This window comes from Crassostrea angulata, chromosome 10 (genome assembly GCF_025612915.1).
Source record: "Crassostrea angulata isolate pt1a10 chromosome 10, ASM2561291v2, whole genome shotgun sequence".
Lineage (NCBI taxonomy): Eukaryota > Metazoa > Mollusca > Bivalvia > Ostreida > Ostreidae > Magallana > Magallana angulata.
This window is the reverse complement of record NC_069120.1, coordinates 1,451,304-1,470,701: the sequence shown is the minus strand read 5'-3', so window position 1 is coordinate 1,470,701 and position 19,398 is coordinate 1,451,304. Positions and strand designations below refer to the sequence as shown.

The 19,398-nt window shown below is 33.6% G+C and overlaps 3 protein-coding genes across 4 annotated transcripts; all 3 read left to right on the top strand.

Annotated features, from left to right (window-relative positions):
* Positions 1-3,581: 3,581 nt before the first annotated feature.
* Positions 3,582-5,481, top strand: LOC128164759 (uncharacterized). The gene is made up of 2 exons (XM_052828750.1): positions 3,582-5,261; positions 5,453-5,481. Exons 1-2 carry the CDS (start codon positions 3,653-3,655, stop codon positions 5,479-5,481), a joined length of 1,638 nt encoding a protein of 545 aa, XP_052684710.1. The 5' UTR covers positions 3,582-3,652.
* LOC128166697 (uncharacterized) lies at positions 5,431-9,896 on the top strand. The gene is made up of 4 exons (XM_052832012.1): positions 5,431-6,438; positions 6,723-6,854; positions 6,948-7,075; positions 7,173-9,896. The coding sequence occupies exons 1-4, from the start codon at positions 5,582-5,584 to the stop codon at positions 7,196-7,198; spliced, it is 1,143 nt and encodes a 380-aa protein (XP_052687972.1). The 5' UTR covers positions 5,431-5,581; the 3' UTR covers positions 7,199-9,896.
* Positions 9,897-12,701: 2,805 nt separating this feature from the next.
* LOC128166699 (uncharacterized) lies at positions 12,702-18,796 on the top strand. Of its 2 annotated transcripts, none has more exons than XM_052832015.1 (4): positions 12,702-12,766; positions 13,800-13,902; positions 17,932-18,136; positions 18,553-18,796. In XM_052832015.1, exons 1-4 carry the CDS (start codon positions 12,717-12,719, stop codon positions 18,609-18,611), a joined length of 417 nt encoding a protein of 138 aa, XP_052687975.1. In that variant the 5' UTR covers positions 12,702-12,716; the 3' UTR covers positions 18,612-18,796. The 2 variants fall into 2 exon arrangements, with proteins under 2 accessions (XP_052687975.1, XP_052687976.1); XM_052832016.1 differs by lacking the exon at positions 12,702-12,766 and adding an exon at positions 12,913-12,968.
* The last annotated feature ends 602 nt before the right edge of the window (positions 18,797-19,398 follow it).

The following is a 19,398-nucleotide window of genomic DNA, read 5'->3' as shown; positions in this document are numbered from 1 at the left end:
GTTGAAAATAATGTTCCTACATAGCATAAGTGTGATAAAAAAAAACCCACCAAACCAAAACAGCAAATTAAATAGAGGATGGAGAATTGAGCCATCTCAGGGGCTTGAAGGATGGTTTATGGTTTTATTTCTTTATTCCTGTTTCAAAATATTAGTATATATAGTCTCAATCCATGTTATTTGTATATAGTATCAATACCTGTTATCTCCTGCTATTTTTTAAATTGCAGTCAATTTGTAAGTGAAAAAAAAGTCCTGTATTATTACTCTTGCTGGTTAATAATTAACAGATTGCTCTCTTGACTCCTGTCCACTGCATTGGTGAAGATCTGCATCTGCCATTCCTGTCTCAGGTAAAGTCCAGACACTGGGTATACTAATACATGTACTACTATACATTAATATGAATTAATATTTTTAAATGTCTTGCCATGTCTGTAAATGTGATTTATACTTCAAAAGTCCTGTTACATCTTGACAGTTACATCCAATTAATGGAACAGCAACTGTAACATCAACAAGTGTGAATTTTGTGACAGTGTTCAATGTTTGTGGTGTCAAAAGAAAACTCATTTAGCCTTTCATTCCTTAAATGAATATAAGCTAATAATTAGAAGGAAAATTAACACTGAGGTAAATGCAGTGGTCATTTTATCACACCTTAAATATTTAATTATTTGTTACAGGAAAACCTTTTGCCACCTTTATTGACAGATGCCCAGTTACAAGTAAGTAGTCGTAATAAGGGAGTAAGTGTCAAAAAATATTTTTAAAAAATACATGTATTACTTTTTAGTCTATAAGTCTACAGTACTTGATGCATATATTCACCCAAGTACATAATTGCATTAAAGGTAAGAATCTAATGTCTCCCTTTGTTATACTTGATAACATAACAAGGGTCAATTTATGCTTTCAAAACTGGAGCAGTTCATAAAAGAGGATAAACTGTCCCAAGTTATGTTACATGTTTGTGAATTTTAAAAAATAATGGATATTTTTGGTACTTAAATGCTGGCAAATTTGGAGTGATGTAACTTAGCTCACCTGGGCTTTTTTGATCAAAATTTGTGCAATGTTGTTGTCAAAGTAAACTTTTTTTATTTCATAATTGTAAATAATTACATTTCAATTTTAAACAAATAATAATTCACACTGGGCATTAGCAGCATTTACAGTAAAATTTGTCTAATCCTGTGGAGGGTGGTTCTGATGTATAAATGTAATTAAGAAGTTGTATGATCAAAGGAGTTATGCAGGTACTTTTATTATTTGAAACAAAAACCATTTTTGAACTTTCTAAATAAACAAATAGAATTGTTAGTAGTAAAGAAATAATTGGATAACCAAAATCACTGATAAGCAGTACATGTAAAATGATTTGGGTATAAATGCAAGATGGTATGAGTGTTCGTGAAGGTTGAATGTTCAAAAGCTAAAGTGAGTAACATATTATACCTTTTAAAGCTGTTTCTTTTTGTAAATGCCCACAAGGAAAGTTTCTGTCTGCCCCTGGGGATGGGGGATGGGAGGTTGTTTTTTTTTAAAAATAAAACATGTCTACTAGCCACCTTGTTTTAGTTTATCTGTGAAAACATAAACACATAAAACCTATCTTGAAAGTTAACAAATATGAGAAAATTATTTTCTATCAGAGTCTAGCACCTTTTCAATATCAGGTCATGCACTCTATTATGATCTTGAAGTTTTTTGCTAAAATGATAGATTTCATAGTCCATTTTGAAAGATTTTAGGCAGGGAGGTGGTCAACATTACGATATTATAATTTTTCTACTCCAGATTGAGAATTAATTAAATGCATATATGAGACCCCTCGACAAGTTTGTGTATGGGCTATGGTACTCAGGTGACCGTCAAGGCTTATTTGTCTCTCGATATGTTTAAGATCTTATTGAGAACTGCAATGTCCAATATTTGTGATATGGCTATGAAATCACCCTGTTACAAAAGGGACTCAGTATTTAACATAAAGAAATCTTTTGTATTCATGATTATTTTACTACATTGTTCATATATTTTTATATGACTCCATAAAACTGATTTTATAATTGCTTAGGTGAGTAATTTGGCCCATGTAACTCTTGTTATGTTTTTGTGATTGAACAACAAATATGTTGCTGATAAGATTTGATAAGATTGGAATAGTAACTTTTATGAAGATGTTTGAAATTATTGCAGGATTATGAAGAAGAAGATTTGGGTTTGATCCCCATAATTATATATAACTCTATCTTGCTTAATTGTCTTCTGCTTTCTTTTTGTACATTAACACTTGATATATAGAAATAACAATATTTAGATGTATTTATCTTGCACCCTTTTATCACTTTTATGCACATTTTACTTGGAACTCACGGTGCTTTGTTTATCTTAAAAAATACTTATAGATTGATGGTGTAAAATCAGTCATACCAGTGATTAATCTAGGTTTTGGGGAAAACTACCCTCTCTGGAGATTTTGGGAAAATCAGTCTGGGGTCAGAGTCCTGTTCAGGGGACCAGAGGGCCAAAGCCACCTGGCTGTAATTGAATTTTAACATTTTATGACCTTTAACAGAACATAAAATGCTCACACAATTCAAATGCTCACATAACTTACATATTTAACCCCATTTGGAGTAGCTATAAGCACAATAAAAAGAAAAACAATAATATATGAGCTTTTTATATAGTAAAGGGAGAATATTTACTTATCAAATGGGGAAAAGAGGAGATTTAGGGGAAATCTTCTCATTTTTTTTTTGGGGGGGGGGGGTTACTGAATATAGGCTGAAAATATGCCCTAGATTAATCCCTGCATACATTAATAAAGTTTAAAGCACTAGCCTACTTTATATCACTTCCTTTTCTTGCCTTGTCTTGCTTACACTTTGCTTACCAAATTCTTTGCAACTTTCTAACATAATATAATATTTTGCTGCACCAAACTAACATCAGGACAGGTAGTGTATGGACAGTCTAAGACATGGGTTCAATTCCCATCACTGCCAGAGTTGAATGGCTTTTTGTATGACTAATGGATTATAGCATATTTGTCACTGCCTTAAATTAACAAACTAACCTATTTTTGTTTGAAGTACAAAAACAAAGTATATATTTATTATAATTATTATGCCTTATAATTTTTTTTTCTCTCATTTATATGATTTAAATTAACTTATAATGTCTTGTTAATTCATGGTATGAAAATTACATAGAAAATTCCACCATTTTATCTTCAACAAAAAACTTTTCTTATTTGAACAAAAGTGAATCAAATGTTTCAAATTTCTTTTGTTGTTTACAAATGGTCTTTTTGATGCATCATATTTATTTCGATTACTTTCTATTTTCTTAGGAACTTCAGTCAACAGAAAACATTTTGCATGAAATAAGTAAAACTCAGACAATAGAACTTCAAAATGTTGATGAACACCAAATGCAAGTAATTCAACAGGATGAATATTTGCATCAGTACGGTTTGTATAGGGCCCATATTCAGGGAGATGGTAACTGTTTGTTTCGTTCTGTTAGTTTTGGTTTATATGGCACTGAAGACCATCATTATGCATTGAGAGAATTGGCTGTGAATCACATCCAGGAAAACTTAGATGACTTTAGGTTTTATTTGTATGGAGAAAATGGATTACCCATGACTGACACAGAAACTACCAGGTATCTAAATAATTTAAGACAATTAGGAACATTTGCTGGGCAGGAATCCATACTAGCTTTATCAAGAGTGTTAAATTTGAACATACTTGTAACTATAGGAGGGGATTCTCAAAATCCAGTGGTTAATACTTTAGAACACAATTTTCACAACTCAGGTAATATTATTCATTTGGTTTGGACACGGGCTGGGGGTGGGCATTATGAATCAGTAATAGAAAATCCAGCATTAAAGGAACACACAGCTCCAACTGGGTCATCGCAAAACACTGCCAGTGTTTCAGACAATAATACGGGTAAAAGCAGTTACAATTGGAGATCTGATGCCAAAACTTGCAAACCTTTTAGTTTAGATGTGCTGGAAGATATTAAAAGCCACAAAGTACAGAATCAAAATACTGAACATTCATATGGTAGAGAGTATGTTGACAAAGGTGATAGTTCAAGGTCTCAGACAAAATGCCCTAGGTGCAATAGAAGTTTTTACAACAAAGCAACTATGATGCGTCACCAAAAGTTGGCTCATGAGAAAGAAAATGGCCAAAAAATATTGTGTTCTATATCCACATGTGCTTTGAAGTTTCATAATGTGGATACATTAGTTGATCACCTTCGAAATTTTCATGGAGCATGTATAGATGTTGAAAGTCTAACTTTTGAAAGTATTGATTTATTTGAACAGTTTAAAGAGCAGGAGAGTATTAAAATACACAGCAGATATGTAAAGCAGCGGAAAAATAAAGTAAACAAAGATGGCAGTCAGTCCTATACTCTTGTGTGTCACAGGGATGGGGTCAAACGTATTCACTTAAAAAAGGGTAAAAGTTATTTAGGAAAACGCAAAGAAAATATCAAAGGGTCTTGCAAAATTCAGAAATTGTGTCCTTCGAGGATGTCGGTTAAAGTTAAGTCAGATGGATCTGTTCAGGTAAAGTATATCAAATCGCATACACACTCATTGTCCTTTGAAGAAAGCAAATTTTTGCCTTTACCAGATTCTGTCAAGTCCGAGATTTGTACAATGTTAGCCCTGAAAATACCAATAAACACTATACTTGACAGAATACGAGAAAATGTAGGTGAACGCAACGAACGTGACGACTTAAGTAAATTAAAATACTATCATTTGTTGGATAGGAAAACTATTCACAATTTAAAGAAAACTATTGTTGACTCATCTGTAATGAGACATTCTGACGATGCAACTTCAACCTTTTTGAAAGTTAATGAATTAAGAAATGAAATTTACAATCCAGTATTAGTGTACAAACAGCAGAACATTGACGATCCATTGACAGGTCTACAGAAGGAAGATTTTATGCTTGCAATAATGACTAAACAACAGCTTGCAATGTTTAAAAAATTTGCTTCACTTATACTTTGTATGGATTCAACCCACAAGACAAATGTTTATTCTTTTAAATTGATAACTCTCTTGGTTTTAGATGAATTTAGGCATGGTTATCCTGTGGCATTTTGTGTTAGCAATAGAGAGAGTGAGGATGTAATCTCTGTCTTTTTGAACTCAGTCAAAATGAAATCTCCTAATACTAAAGTTAATATACTGATGACAGATGACGACAATTCAGGTTGGAATGCTGCGAAGAAAGTTTTTGGGGGGGACCTTAAACATTTTCTTTGTCATTGGCATGTTCATGAAAATTGGAAAAAAAAGATTTGACAACTTATTAAAGATGAGAAATTACAAGCAGAAATTTATACTTATTTATGTGCTTGTTTACAAGCACAGTCTGAAAATCTATTCTCTTCTTATGTCCAGGAATTGTTGAGAAAACTTCAGGAATCTAATCAAGAATTTTTACATTACTTTCAGAATTTTTACCTGAGCAGAAAAGAAATTTGGGCAAAATGTTTTCGAAGTGGGGAATTTGGAAATGTTCATACAAATATGTTTGTAGAAAGTTTTCACAATCAACTTAAAACTATATATTTTGAAGGAAAACGCAATAGACGGATTGATGTTTTGGTTGATACCCTCTTACAAATTGAAAAAAATCTGTTCATGACAAGACTTCGTCGTTTAAGTTATAATTTGCCCTCTGGTGAAAATATTAATAATTTTAATCGTCATCAGAGAAGTTTAGAAATTGATGATTCCTGTATTTTTCAAATCAGTGACTTTTTTTTTACAGTTACTTCATTTGATTCAACGTATGACATAAAGAAACTAGTTGACATATGCAGTGAGAAGTATTGCTTCAACAAGTGTAAAACATTTCCTTGCATCGACCTTTGTAAACATCTTTTTTCATGCTCCTGTCTGGATTACAAAAATGGTCATGTTTGTAAACATTTGCACAAAATACATGCATTTGCCAACCTTAATTCACATAAAGATCATCCATCTAATGCCAATACAGACTTTTCGTCAAAACAATATGCAAGTAGCAGGGACACTGATTCTTCAACATCTACACGTGATTGTACTGAACTAAAGATACAGCACATTGAACAGAAATTAAACACAATAGCTGAAAAGATTAAAAACAACCCATCAGTTCAAAACCACAGACTAGACAATATTTTAAGTGCATTAGACCATATTATTGCAGCAAATGAGGGTAGCAATCAAATACACAATTCTATGAAAGATTTCAAAAAGACAGAGAAAATTTCTTCTAATGCTAAGAATTTGTTGCAGCCTAGATTTAGACCAACTGTCAAAAAGCCTGGTCGGATCCCAAAACCCCGTCTAAGAAAACCAACAGAGGAAGAAATGAGGAACCTTCTTCCTAATGTCTCTGGGTATGGCTTCAATCTTCTCTTTCAAGAATGATTTTAAACATAAAATTTCAGTGTGAATGATGCCAAAATAATAATTTCAAATCTTAAGATGATGTGATATACACAGTAAAAAACGCTTATAGCGAAGTGCCAGGGATTAGCAATTTTGCATGTTCATTATAACCATGTTTTACTGTATTACCGGTAGTCGAGCAGGTTTTTTTTTGTAATTGTTCAAAGACATTTGTGGTATTTTCATTTATGTATATATTAATGATTTTTAATATCTTTTTTCAACTATTTAGATCATCTCAAGACTCCACAGTGCCAGTTTCGTTGCCAGGACCATATGTGGCTCCGTATCCTCCCCTGAGACTGGTTCCACCGACAACCAATACACTTCCTACACAACCTGCACCACAGCAAAGTGTATTCAGGTATGTTTTAAATATCATTTGTACTTTACCTACTTCAGAGAGCTTTTTCAAACATAATATTTTTAACTACTATATATATATACTTCAATCTAGTGTTGAAACTGGTTTGGGGCAGCCAACATGGATGAGAGTGCCTCCCTCTATGCTTGGTAGGAGGATTGTAACCACCATCAATGGCAAGAAACAGGTCATTGTGTTCACAAGAGAAGACCAAAGAAATGGTATTTAATTTTTAGATGAAATTTAATTGTATTTTTATTTCATCTATTGAAATATAGATTTGAAAAATATATGCATGTATTTCCTTTTTTCTTCTAGATCCTGCAGACAAAGATGGGGTGTGAATTGGGATAAAATGAAGAGTCTTGTAGTTTGATTTTCAATACATCAATTTCTGTTTTCAGGGTGGATAAATTCATAAGGATAAGTTTCTTGCAGAGAATGATAGTAGGACAGCAAGTCAGTCCTGTAGTAGGCTGGCAAGGGTGAAAGGACAGTGTTCATCTGAGGTCCTAGGCCCCTGTTCTGCTTCATTCTCTGATTGGTTTTAGTTCATAAGTTTGGATTTGGATTAGGATAAGTTTCTTGCAGTGGATGATAGCAAGTGGATGATAGAACAGCAAGTTAATCCTTAGTAGGCTGGCAAGGTTGAAAGGACAGTGTCTATCTGAAGTCATTCTTTTATTAATAGTTTTTGCTTTGTGTTTAATAGAAACTTGGTAGTCTAGTCTTCAGAAATGTTGTTGTTTTTTAGAGTTATTGTTCATTTTGCTAGTTGTTTTTTGTTTGAATTAATTTATGGTTCTATATTTTAATATATTAACTTTAAACCAAGTACTTTGCATGTACAGGTATTATAAATATTAATGAGACAAGTGAGTGACTTTTAGAAGTTAGTATTTACTGTCAGATTTCACAGTTCTTTTCTCCATGTTAAAATCAAATATTTGCAATGGATCATTCTTATCCAATTAAATGCGAATAATAAATTATGCATTCAGTACCTTTTATTCAAATTCTTTTGTCTTGTTTGGTCAAATTGAATGCTTGATATATCACTAGTACATGTACTTGATTTAAGGTTATTTCTTTCATTTTTTTTTTGCATGCTTTTTTTCCTGAACCATTGATAGGCCCTTTGTTTTCTAAAAGTTTCAGTATCATTTCATATTTATTTGATGTACATTGCATTTGGTATATTTAAGAAATAAACAGCAATGTTAAAAAGTTCACTGGGATATAAAGTTAGTTGGTAACATGATTAAATCTTAGAAGCCCATCAGGCTTCACAGGATTTGATCATGTGACCAACCAACTTCATATCCCAGTGAACTTTTTAACATTGCTGTTGATTACATATATTTACATTTGAGAAAGACAAATCGTTCAGAACTATTAATATTACCTAGATTTTATGTTTACAATAATCCAACTGATAAGCGATAAGCGCGTGCTATGATCATTGCGATGTCACAAAAACGTTCATACAGAATTGAACGTTTTCGCTATTCTATAGATTCATATAAGGAAACATATTTGCAAATGTAAATATATAAATATATCCAATTATTTTTATGATGATCTTATTTTTAGCTTTTTGTAATAACTTTCACAGCATAAAAAATTAGAATAAGCAAAAATTATATATTTTTATATTGTTTGTAATTAAAATTGCAATAATGACTCAAAAAGTTCCAAATTTACCCATATTATTATTATTTTTTTTTTTTGCATATTGTGTGACACACAAATAAAATTGACGTATGGTATTGCCTGTTTATCTATTGTTTCAAGTTCTTTGAAATTCTTTGGAAAGTTAATGCACATAATTATCTTTATGATGTTTCTGTATATTTAACATAACACAAATCCATGGTGAAAACAACTTCTGTACATACATATCATTTCCATTTCCTTTTTTTTTCAATTCATTTCACTGTACTAAATTTAGTAACATTTCTAAAAAAAAAAATTCTTTATATATCAATATGTATATACATGTTTATGTAAAAGTCTTTATACAGTGAATCATGCTAAATTTTATGAATATTTGATAAGCTTCCAAACCAGCAGCCATGATTAGAAACTTTCCTAATATTGGTCGAGAACATTTTCTTTCAGTTGTTTTTTTTATAAGGGCCGAAACCTTCTTGGTGCTTTTTCTGAAATTTTTTGGTATAATATTGATACGTATACTAGTAATTTAAAGAAAATTTTGTGATAAAAGAACAATATATATTTCAAATTTATTTAATCAATTTTGCACCAAGAAGGTATCAGGTTATAAATATGTTCTCTTACCTGACTGATGAGGCCCAAAGAGAACATTTAATTAAGTATCAGTATGTAATACATGTATATCAGTACATGTACCGGGTATTTGTAATTTACAGAGAATTAAGAAATATCAACTAAATATATTTTTTTCCATCAGCTTACTTGAAATTAAGCTCAATGATTATACAATTTAGTCTGCAGGGAGTTACATTAAATCAAAATCTAGCTCATAAGGTTTCTAATTCACCATTAAGATTTGCCAATTTCTAGTAGGGTATGTTGACCGTGTTCAATTTATTTTTGTAATCAGATATTCTGCACAGCACAGCCAATGCATTAAGTTGCCTATATCACAATCAGACTAAAGCAGAAAAGTATCAATCCACCTGTTGTTGTGTTTGAATAATATAACTCGGCATGAAAGACATTTTAATCTTCTCGATGTAATATTTATATTTTATTTTACACTGCAATATCTTTAATAATGAGTAGAAGGTGTAAGATATTAAATGAAATTGGGGGAGAGGGTCAGTGGCGATTGGTCTTATGGGGAATATGCATTGACCTGTAAAAAAAAATGTAATACCTGGCATATCTAGCAGGCAAACTAAGTGCACCAGAGGGATGAGCAAGTAGGCTTTACTGAATTCAAACTTAATGGATTGTTTTCAATTTAAAAGTACATTATCTTGTGTAAGAGCCAAAAAAAACCCCAAAAGGATTACATAACAAAACTTTTTTAAGTTTGAAGCTGTTAACATTTTTTCCCCATTTTTTAAGGTAATGTATTTTGTATGTCAAAGCTGTTTTTCTTTATATGATTCACTACCAACATCTTGTCTTGACTGCTTGGTTACATTTGAACTATCAAAATAATTAATTTGTTTGATCCATCATCACTCTGAGAATCTTTTTGAGCAAGATATTTACCTCTTGCTGATTATATTGCATGAAAATAATTATTAATCAGTTATTATAATTCAATTATGAAATTCCTATTCTATGAACCATAAACATGGTTGCATTTATGCTCAAGTGACTCATAAGGCCTTGATCTTGTTTAAAATAAATTTTCTTTTAAATAAATATTTTGCACTTCAGACCAATAGCTAGGCAAAAATATTGCACCATCTTAATCCTCTTTGTTAGCCAAGGATTCGATTAATTTATTCTCACCTCCTCAGGCGATACTTAAAATACAGAAGTGCATATGTATATCCCCTGCACATTCATGTTAAATATGTGTAAGGCACTGTTGGCCATATTTCTCTTTCATCACTATGTCCCTACAACCCTTATATAAGGGGCAGACCTCGGAACAGTTTAAAGTACTTCACTGTAGAGGTCTCACCTGTGTGGACACACATCTTGTCTCGCCTTGTTATTCGGTTGCGATGAAATTATCAAATTTTACACATTTTTTTCAAGCCAAATGAATACTAACATCAAATAAATTGGGCAATGCATTATTTACAAACAATATGCACATAGAATAATAAATGCATAAAATCCAAAGACCACGAAAGGAATACTACATGTCAGTCACGAGTTTCAGGTGTGCAATCGAGTATAACAAAATCAAAGGGTTGATATACCAGGTATCTGTGTGATGGTGCCTATTTACGAGCGGTGTTCACCTTTAACATTCAATTTATCACATTCCCACCAACATAGTACATGTATTATCTGACTATTTGTTAACAATAAACTGAGGGGATTTTGTTTATACCACTACAACATAGGTTTTATATCAAATATTTACATCAAATTACAAAATTTTTCAATTTATTTTATGATAAAGTTTCTTCTAGCAAACAACTCTTGTTTTCAACCTGCCTTTAAAATTAACGAACAGCTCGGTGTGTGTGTTGGGGGGGGGGGGTATCCAGGTTATATACGTTAACATGGTTAATATATAACGATCACATTCAAAACTATGTTACTTTGAAGTTGGCCGTATAAAATATTATTAATCTTATACGTTTGTGTGTAAAAATACACGTATACATGTGAGAAAATCTTACTGCTTTAGCAATGTTTACATCCTGTTACTTTCACTTTGTGAGTGACGTCACAGTGATGGTCACATGGTGTGCAGGGAGCTGCCTTTAGTCTCGTTCGTTTCTATACCTTTACCGAACTGAGAACAAAAACAATCGCATTACTAGTATCATAATCAGACCGATGCCATTAAAACCTGAGTCGGAATGATAGTACTAAGGTGGTGTTTCAACGCCGGTGGTGATACAATTTCCTGGCAATGAAGTGGCCAACAGGAGGAGGTGGCGGTGAAATCACTTTACAGTGAATACTGAGTCAAAAGGTGTAAAGAACAATCCTTAAGAGGACTAAGCAAAGTCAAGTCGAGAAGATAGATTATATACTTGTAGTTTACCTTTTGAATGTCAGCCAGATTTATCTGACGAAGTGGTCACTCCTGATCTATTGTATTGATGTATATTGTGTAATTGAACATTTCAAAATATGTCATAACCTCAAATTTTTGGCGTATGGGAAAACTGAACTTTGTACTCTAAATCTAATTTCTCATTACAATCCAAAGGCTCAGTGGTCAACAGATTAACCATCAGATCTACCTGAAATTGTAAGACGTGGTTTGTTGAGCTATTAACAAGCTTTACTTTTAAAAAGTCCATAAATGTTTCCTTTTAAAACTGGGTATTTTCACATATCTTTATATTAAGCTCTTCTTCTTTGAGATCAATACAGTCTAAAAAAAATGGTCACGATCACAGAGTCCTCTTAAAGCTGTGCTCTTTGTTGACAGATGTATAGATGTAACTTGTACAGCTTGTACCATTTGTATGACTTTTGAATGAATGAATGTAAAATAAATAAATGAATGAACTAACTGAAAACTGTCCGATGATGATGTCAAAGGATCAACTAGGTAGCTGGGTCAAATAAATTTAAAAAGCAAGTACAGCGAAGGATAAAAACAGTCACAAATACAATAACATTGATAAAATTAAAGCATATAGAATTAAACCAATAAAAATATGATATGAACCCCAAGAAGCAAGGATTAATAGGGCGTGTATACTGTTATTGTAAACAAATCAAACCCCCCAAAACCATGAAACAGAAACTTGAAAAATCATACTTTAGTTACTAAAGGTAAATGTACAACATGTGCTGTACGAGAAAACAGAAACGAAAAACATCATTATTTATGTATAAATATAAATAAAACATAAACCAAGGTGTTGAATTAAAGTAAAAAAAAATAGATAGAATCTTCAAATTAAAAAATAACCCAGGAATTCTAAGAAAAAATCAACGGAAAATGCATACCAAAAAGGAAGAGTTCGTGTTTTTGAACAACGTCAAAATTCTGAGAATCGGTCTATTTAATTTTCAAGTTTTATGATACTTCCGTTGTGAACCCTCCGTATATTGTAATTGATCAATTAGCATTAATTGCGTTTGCTAAATAATTATATATCGATGGAGATCGTGTGACATTAAATTTTTCTCCAACTTTAGAAAGAGAGAGTTGATTTATCGGAGAAACACAGGTAGTTGATGACGACAGATGATCAGGTATAAAACCCGCACTGGGGTATGGACACCAGTACCAGTAGAGCGTGGACGATCAACACACGTGCGTACAGGTAAGAACCGCCTTATTACAGTAAAAGTTTGGTCAACCACCTGTGCACAGGTAAAAATATTAAAACTGGGTACGGTATTAGAATCCGCAATATTGTATATAAAGTTGAGTATACTGTACAGGTGTGACAAACAGTAAACACCTGTCTGAAGTAAGATACAGATGTACAGCGCCATTGAGAGACGAGTTGGAACTCTCGTCAGGTAATAAATGAAGCTGTCTTTAGGCAAATCAACTTTACTCCTGTGGACCATAATTTAAATATTTACCTTAATCAGGTAAGGTTAGACGTCGTTGGTACGAGCATGGACAATTTGTCGGGAAATCTAGCCTAACTACGTTTCTATGGCTACAAACAAAACGTACACCCTACAGCAGGCTCCGGGACAGTATCACTCAGATTGGCTCACTTTTGATCTAGGTCTCAGCAGTATTACAAGAAAAAAAATGGAAAAGTAAGACTGAGTTCAAAGTGAGCTTGTCTTAGTAATACGGCTCCAGGAAATGTATACATGTATGCGGTGTTCCTCGCCATTCTCTCAGTCATTACACTTTGTCGGACTGACGAAACACATATCGCGGAAATCGTATTTGTTCCGGGCAGGAATAAACTACGGGCCATCAGGGTTTGGCCACTTCAGACCCATCTTGATAACACTCAGCGTCAACAGTCGTGTTTACCGACGGACGGAGAGTGCAAGGCGGACTTATACTGAGTGCCGAGGCTCGGCGATAATCGACTTGGAGCGCCCTCCTGGACGGACCGGTGCTGAATTGGTTTTAATTGGAGATAACGTAACGTTCTCCATCTGTTGTGCCATAATTGACCATTTGTGTTCTGCCCCTTCACAGGTTCCATCTTTCTTTTAAAAAACCCTCATATCAAATCCTCGATAAATGTGTCCGATTCCCTAAAGAAGTCATCGATTGATTTTGAAGATGACTTGTTTAGGATATAAACCCCCTCTGCAGTGCAGATTACTAAGTATCGCTTAGTGAATAGTAGCGTAACGGCATTCCTTTTTCACTTACAGAAGAAACAACATGGCGGCTGTTAAACTGGTTCTCTTTGTGTCTATGGTGGCAGTGGTGCTAACGTTACCAACAGACAAGTCCAAGTCACGATCCGTCCAGAAGGTAAGTCCTAGTTCTAGTTCTTCCAGACACCTGTAGACGATCTCCTTAGTTCTAGGTATATAAGACACATGTAGTCGATCTCATTTAGTTCTAAGTCTTCCAGATACATGTTGGCGATCTCTTTTAGTTCTTGGTCTCCCAGACACCTGTAGACGATCTATTTAGTTCTAAGTCTCCCAGACACCTGTAGGTGATATCTTTAGTTCTAAGTCTTCCAGACACCTGTAGACGATCTCTTTAGTTCTAGTTCTCCCAGACACCTGTAGACAATCTCCTTATTTCTAGGTCTTTCAGACACGGGTGGACGATCTCCTTAGTTTTAGATCTTCCAGACACATGTAGCGATCTCCTTAGGTCTCCCAGATCTCCTTAGCTCTAGGTATTTCAGAGACATGTAGACGATCTCTAAGCCCGAGTTCTAAGTTTCTCAGACACCTGTCGATGACGTCGATTTGAAAACCCAGAATAGAAATTCAGTCAAAAGGGGAAGGGTGACGGTGGATGATAGCTCTTCTTATTCAAAAGTGAGCGTCAGTTATAGAAAATGAATGAATAGATAACTAGGAATGGTATATGTACGACAGCCGACGTCCTGCGCAGTGTATAAAGTAACTTCACAATATGTCAAATTAACAAGCAGTCGATAAGTATTCAAATTTTGTAAGAAATTATTATCTGGGATATAAACATTTATCTCCTATTTTTCTGTATAGTCAAAATCAAACAGTAGTATTTAAGTTATGTATTTAGAAATATATTTGTTCTCATAGATTATATTAAACCAATTTTCTTTTCTTTAATACGATTGAATACGCGGCTTATTAGTAATTTTGCAACATTATAAACAATACATTGATATACTAGTAGAGAAATAAATGTAGAACACTGCTTTATGAAGGTTAACAAGGAAGTTAAATACTTGTTATACATGATACAAATATATCGTATCTAATAATATTAAATTAAATGTACATCCTATATGCTAAGGTCAGGCTTTTCGATATAACCGGTATAATTCTATGTCTTTGGTGAAAATGCATCAACGAAATAAAACAACACTTGTAATTATCTAAAAAAATAAAAAAAAAACTAAAAAAAAAAAACTAATGGCCACCCGTAACTACTACCTGTATACTAGTAGATAAGTACAAGTATTCCGCAGACTGTGTTCGCATCTGACCATGGTTAAACAATTACTTGTACATCCGGTGCACATATTATCGTTGATTTGCAAGTTGCGAAATGTAAAACTAAAATGGTTTTTAATCAGTTTATATTGCCATATATGTGCATGTAATAGCCACATATGATAGGAAGACTTAATCCTTATGCCCTTTCTAGCTCTTGAGAATAAACTTTGTGTGACGATTTTAATGGGTTTAGGTGGAGATGAGTTTTTTTTTAGAAACCCAGGTCAATAAAAACGGCAGATCCCCAGGATCATAATTAGGTGGTAATGAACATACGACTGTGAAAACACAGATTATGTTAACATTTTTAAAGGTTGTCTATTTCATTGATTGAACTCGATATATAAATTGAGGCTTTGAATCAACTGTTGTTGCCATAGTTACGTATCGTTTTGTGTGAGTAGGTTTCAATAGCAATAAACTCAAGCGCAGAAATAACAGTTTGTACACATCAAAACTATAGGTACCAATAGTTATGTGAACAGGCATTTATGATTAAAAAAATCCCAATTTTTCTGGTCTTCTTGTACAGTCTATGTAAAACTTCCGCCGCGTATATCAAACTAAAATATTGAAGCACGCGATCAATTTTGGGAGTTTTTTTAAAGAGGTGTGTGATTTTTTTTTTATAGATAATTCTGTGAAACCGGAATTATCTTTAATTTTTTATTTCAACATCTATAAATTAATGCCACTAACTTCAATTGGGTGGCTGCAGAAAAGTGACGTGTGTATATAAGTACGTGTATGTAAGGTAAGATGTAAGGAAAACACTATTTTAAGTTTTGATAATGCATTGTTGTGTTCGCCTATAAAACGTTAAAACTGCGAATATTCGTTCACCAACTTTACAATATTTAGGGTAACCAAGAAAGACCTTTTCTAGAACGAAATGAAACGATTGCTATCAACATCAACATATATTTTGTTAAAATGTTCACTCGCTAACAATTTGTCTGATGCTCAAATCGACACAGACTTTCTCTCTATGATATATTATATAATTTTACTTTCTCTCTATGCTATACCGGTATATGATATACTTTTAACATAAGTAGTAGGAAGTGTGACCATACATAGAGGAGAGGGCGCTCTGAGTTTCTGAGCCTGTACCCATTGACAGTTGTAATTTTGTAGAATAAAAATATATTCAAATCGAAACCATATATTGGTGTTTTTATCAAATTGGCTCGACATACGTACGATTTGTTAGAAATGTGATATTGGACTTAGAAGTAAAAATCGTAGCTAATAGTAAAAAAAAAAGATTTATTTGGATAATTGACCAGTAAAAATATGTAATAACTTCAAAGTCGCCACGCAAAGTGTTATCTGAATACCTCAAATCATGACTATCATGAAATTAAATTAATACTGATATATTCCAATCTACAATATTCACGAACGCCAATGGCTGTAATGAAAGACCCGTGTAATTATCAACAAACCCGACTGTTCTTGTTTTATCCAGGACTTCGGTCTGTGTGATAAAATACGACAGACATCAGGGCAGTTCTGATTGTTAATCGTCATTTCATCGAACCTTTCGTCATCGAATCTTGAAATTAATAAACAATTATCAAGGGAGCGCGACATCAAAACATGCTCATTCAGCGATTTGTCTGAAATCATGGAACTTAATTCATCGAGGCAACATGAAATGGATCTCCTATATTTAGAGAGCTGTGTTTCCACGGACTCGCCCGATAACCGGGTTTTATCCCTGATTATATAAACACGGACCGGATCAATCGCCCAGGGGACTTTCATGTTGCACGTTCCGAATTTGCCTCCTCTTTTCAACTTGATCTAAAATTGGAGGGTTAATTAATGAAATGATTTTTTTCTAATTCTTTTGGGACTCAATATAATGACAACGTATGATATTAGATTTCCTCTTATCACGACTGAAAATATGGAACCTGCAGTACCTTTCTCTATTTCTGGATGTACCTGACGATCAGCGCGTGGTTGTTAAACTTATCACCGTTCACTAGAACTGCTTGATTAGCCGTCATTTCTTTAATGCAGGTTTATCGGCGGTTGTTAACTTTATCAGAAGTTACTGGACTAGTTTTTCTAGGAGACAATAAGAATTTGTTTTTGCCCATTAACCGTAGATACACATCACGTTCAAAGAATAAAAAGGAGGAGTGAGACATACAGACATGTAAACACAGTCTGACTGTGGGTTGGCTCTATGTTATGACATGTATTCAAATTCAGCTCATCAGCTTCTAATGCGGTAACAACAAGAAATAAAGTCAGCAATGTTTCAAAATTCTTCTAACGTAAAACAGGAAGAATCCATCATAAATCAACTTGAATTAAATCATGAGTAGATATTTTGCATTCAGAAGAAATTCTAGGCATAATCAACTACAGACTCTTGAGGCATATCAGGTTTGAAAACACCCTTCCCTTTAATACTGAGCTTTTTATAAATACAAAAATTGCGGGGATAATATTTCATATAAATAAGTAGATTTCCTGCCTACTATCACACAGTGTCTGATGAGAGGCGCAATCATTTAACACTGTAATCTGTTCCACTGTGAATGGAGACACATTAACATGTCTTTTAGAGATATAAGAAATCCATGGGAGCACACGTTTACTTTACAATAAAATACACAGGTGTATATATATTTAATATCTTTAGATTGAGGGAAGTATATTGATAGACAGGGAATTAACACAATCCAAAAATTATTAAGCAAAAAAATAAAATGAAATAAAATAGAAAGAACGGGTGGGGTCATAGTACTCCTAGTTTTCAGTTGCCTGCGATCAAGCTAAGCTGCTAAGCTTCATTGTAATTTTCCCGCTTCTTTTTCAGCGATCAGCGCCCTCTCTCGACAAACGCTCAGTGTTCGACATGTTCGACAAGTTTGATCTGAATGGAGACTCCAAGCTGGAATTCCACGAAATAGCCTACTTCTTCTTCAACAATTTCCACTTCTCCCTGAACGAAGCCGAAAGATACGCTCAACAACAGCTCAACAACTTCGACATCAATAAAGATGGCGTCCTTGATATTTGGGGTAGGGGAACATTTCTTACAAAAGACTTAGTACATGTCACATGTTAATTGCTGTGATGCTAGATTTAGTTACACGAATTGGACTATAATTCGCCACAAATATCATTTTTTTAATATCTTGAAATACATGTAGGATACATCTACGTGTAACATGCACTGAACACACGGTATTGGATACAACAGTTAACACAAAACCGCACCTACATTTGATAACTTTGGAATACCAAAAGAAGTAGTGAAATTTCTTCCCCTTACCCCCTATTCAATATTCTATATCTTTCTGTTCTATGAAAGAACGGAATTCTTTTATAACGCACAAAGGAAGTAATTAAACAATGATAATGTTAATCTGTTTTTCAGAGTTCAGAGTAAAATTTACATCTTGAGGATAATGTTATGTTTAAATCTGTTTTTCAGAGTTTCTAAAAGATCCTCCCAGATCTGAGAGCGTGGACACAGCGGACATGTACTACTAAAGCCCCGCTCGGCATAACAGATGTTGACTGTAATAAACAGGATTGTCAGGGTGCTCCATCTGAAACATTACATCGTCATGTGAACTAAACGACTGTCTTTAAAAACACACATAATGATCAACATAATTTACGCGAAATGTACATTAAATTGTCTATTTACAGAATACAGATTCTTTTTGTGTCAATTTGGTGTTGTTGGTTTGCTTGAATAATATTATACGTGTTTTTTAAATCTAATACTAGTAACCTTTTCATGAAACATCTTCGCTAGCTGAGGGTTTTTGGTCATCCCCCTCCCCCCATTTAGGGGGGGGGGGGTGGACCGAAAATCTTATGGGGAGCGGAGTGGACCGAAAACTCTTGGCTAGCGAAGATGTTTAATGATAACATGAAAACAATAAACTTTATATTTAAAATATATAATGATAAAATTGAAAAATATAGGACCCATAGTTCATCTGGAGGAGTTGAAAGTGTGTTGTACTCTGTTCCATGATATCCTGGATTTACATTTTGCCTAATTGCATTATATTTATAAATAACTCAGGGTTCAAACGAGGTTCATTCAAAAGTATGAAAAATTTCCAAGATTTCCCAGTCAAAACGCTCCTGTTAGCCCATCAGGTTTCAATATATTGCTAAAAAATGCGATGTCTACGGAGATTTTGCATTGCAGCAAGCCCGGCTGATAACGTTGTAAAATTGCGCGATGTATTCCGAGTGTATTCAGAATGGAGAAAAGATGTAATAAAACATTCCCCATTATAAATCTCCGTACGGAGTCTGT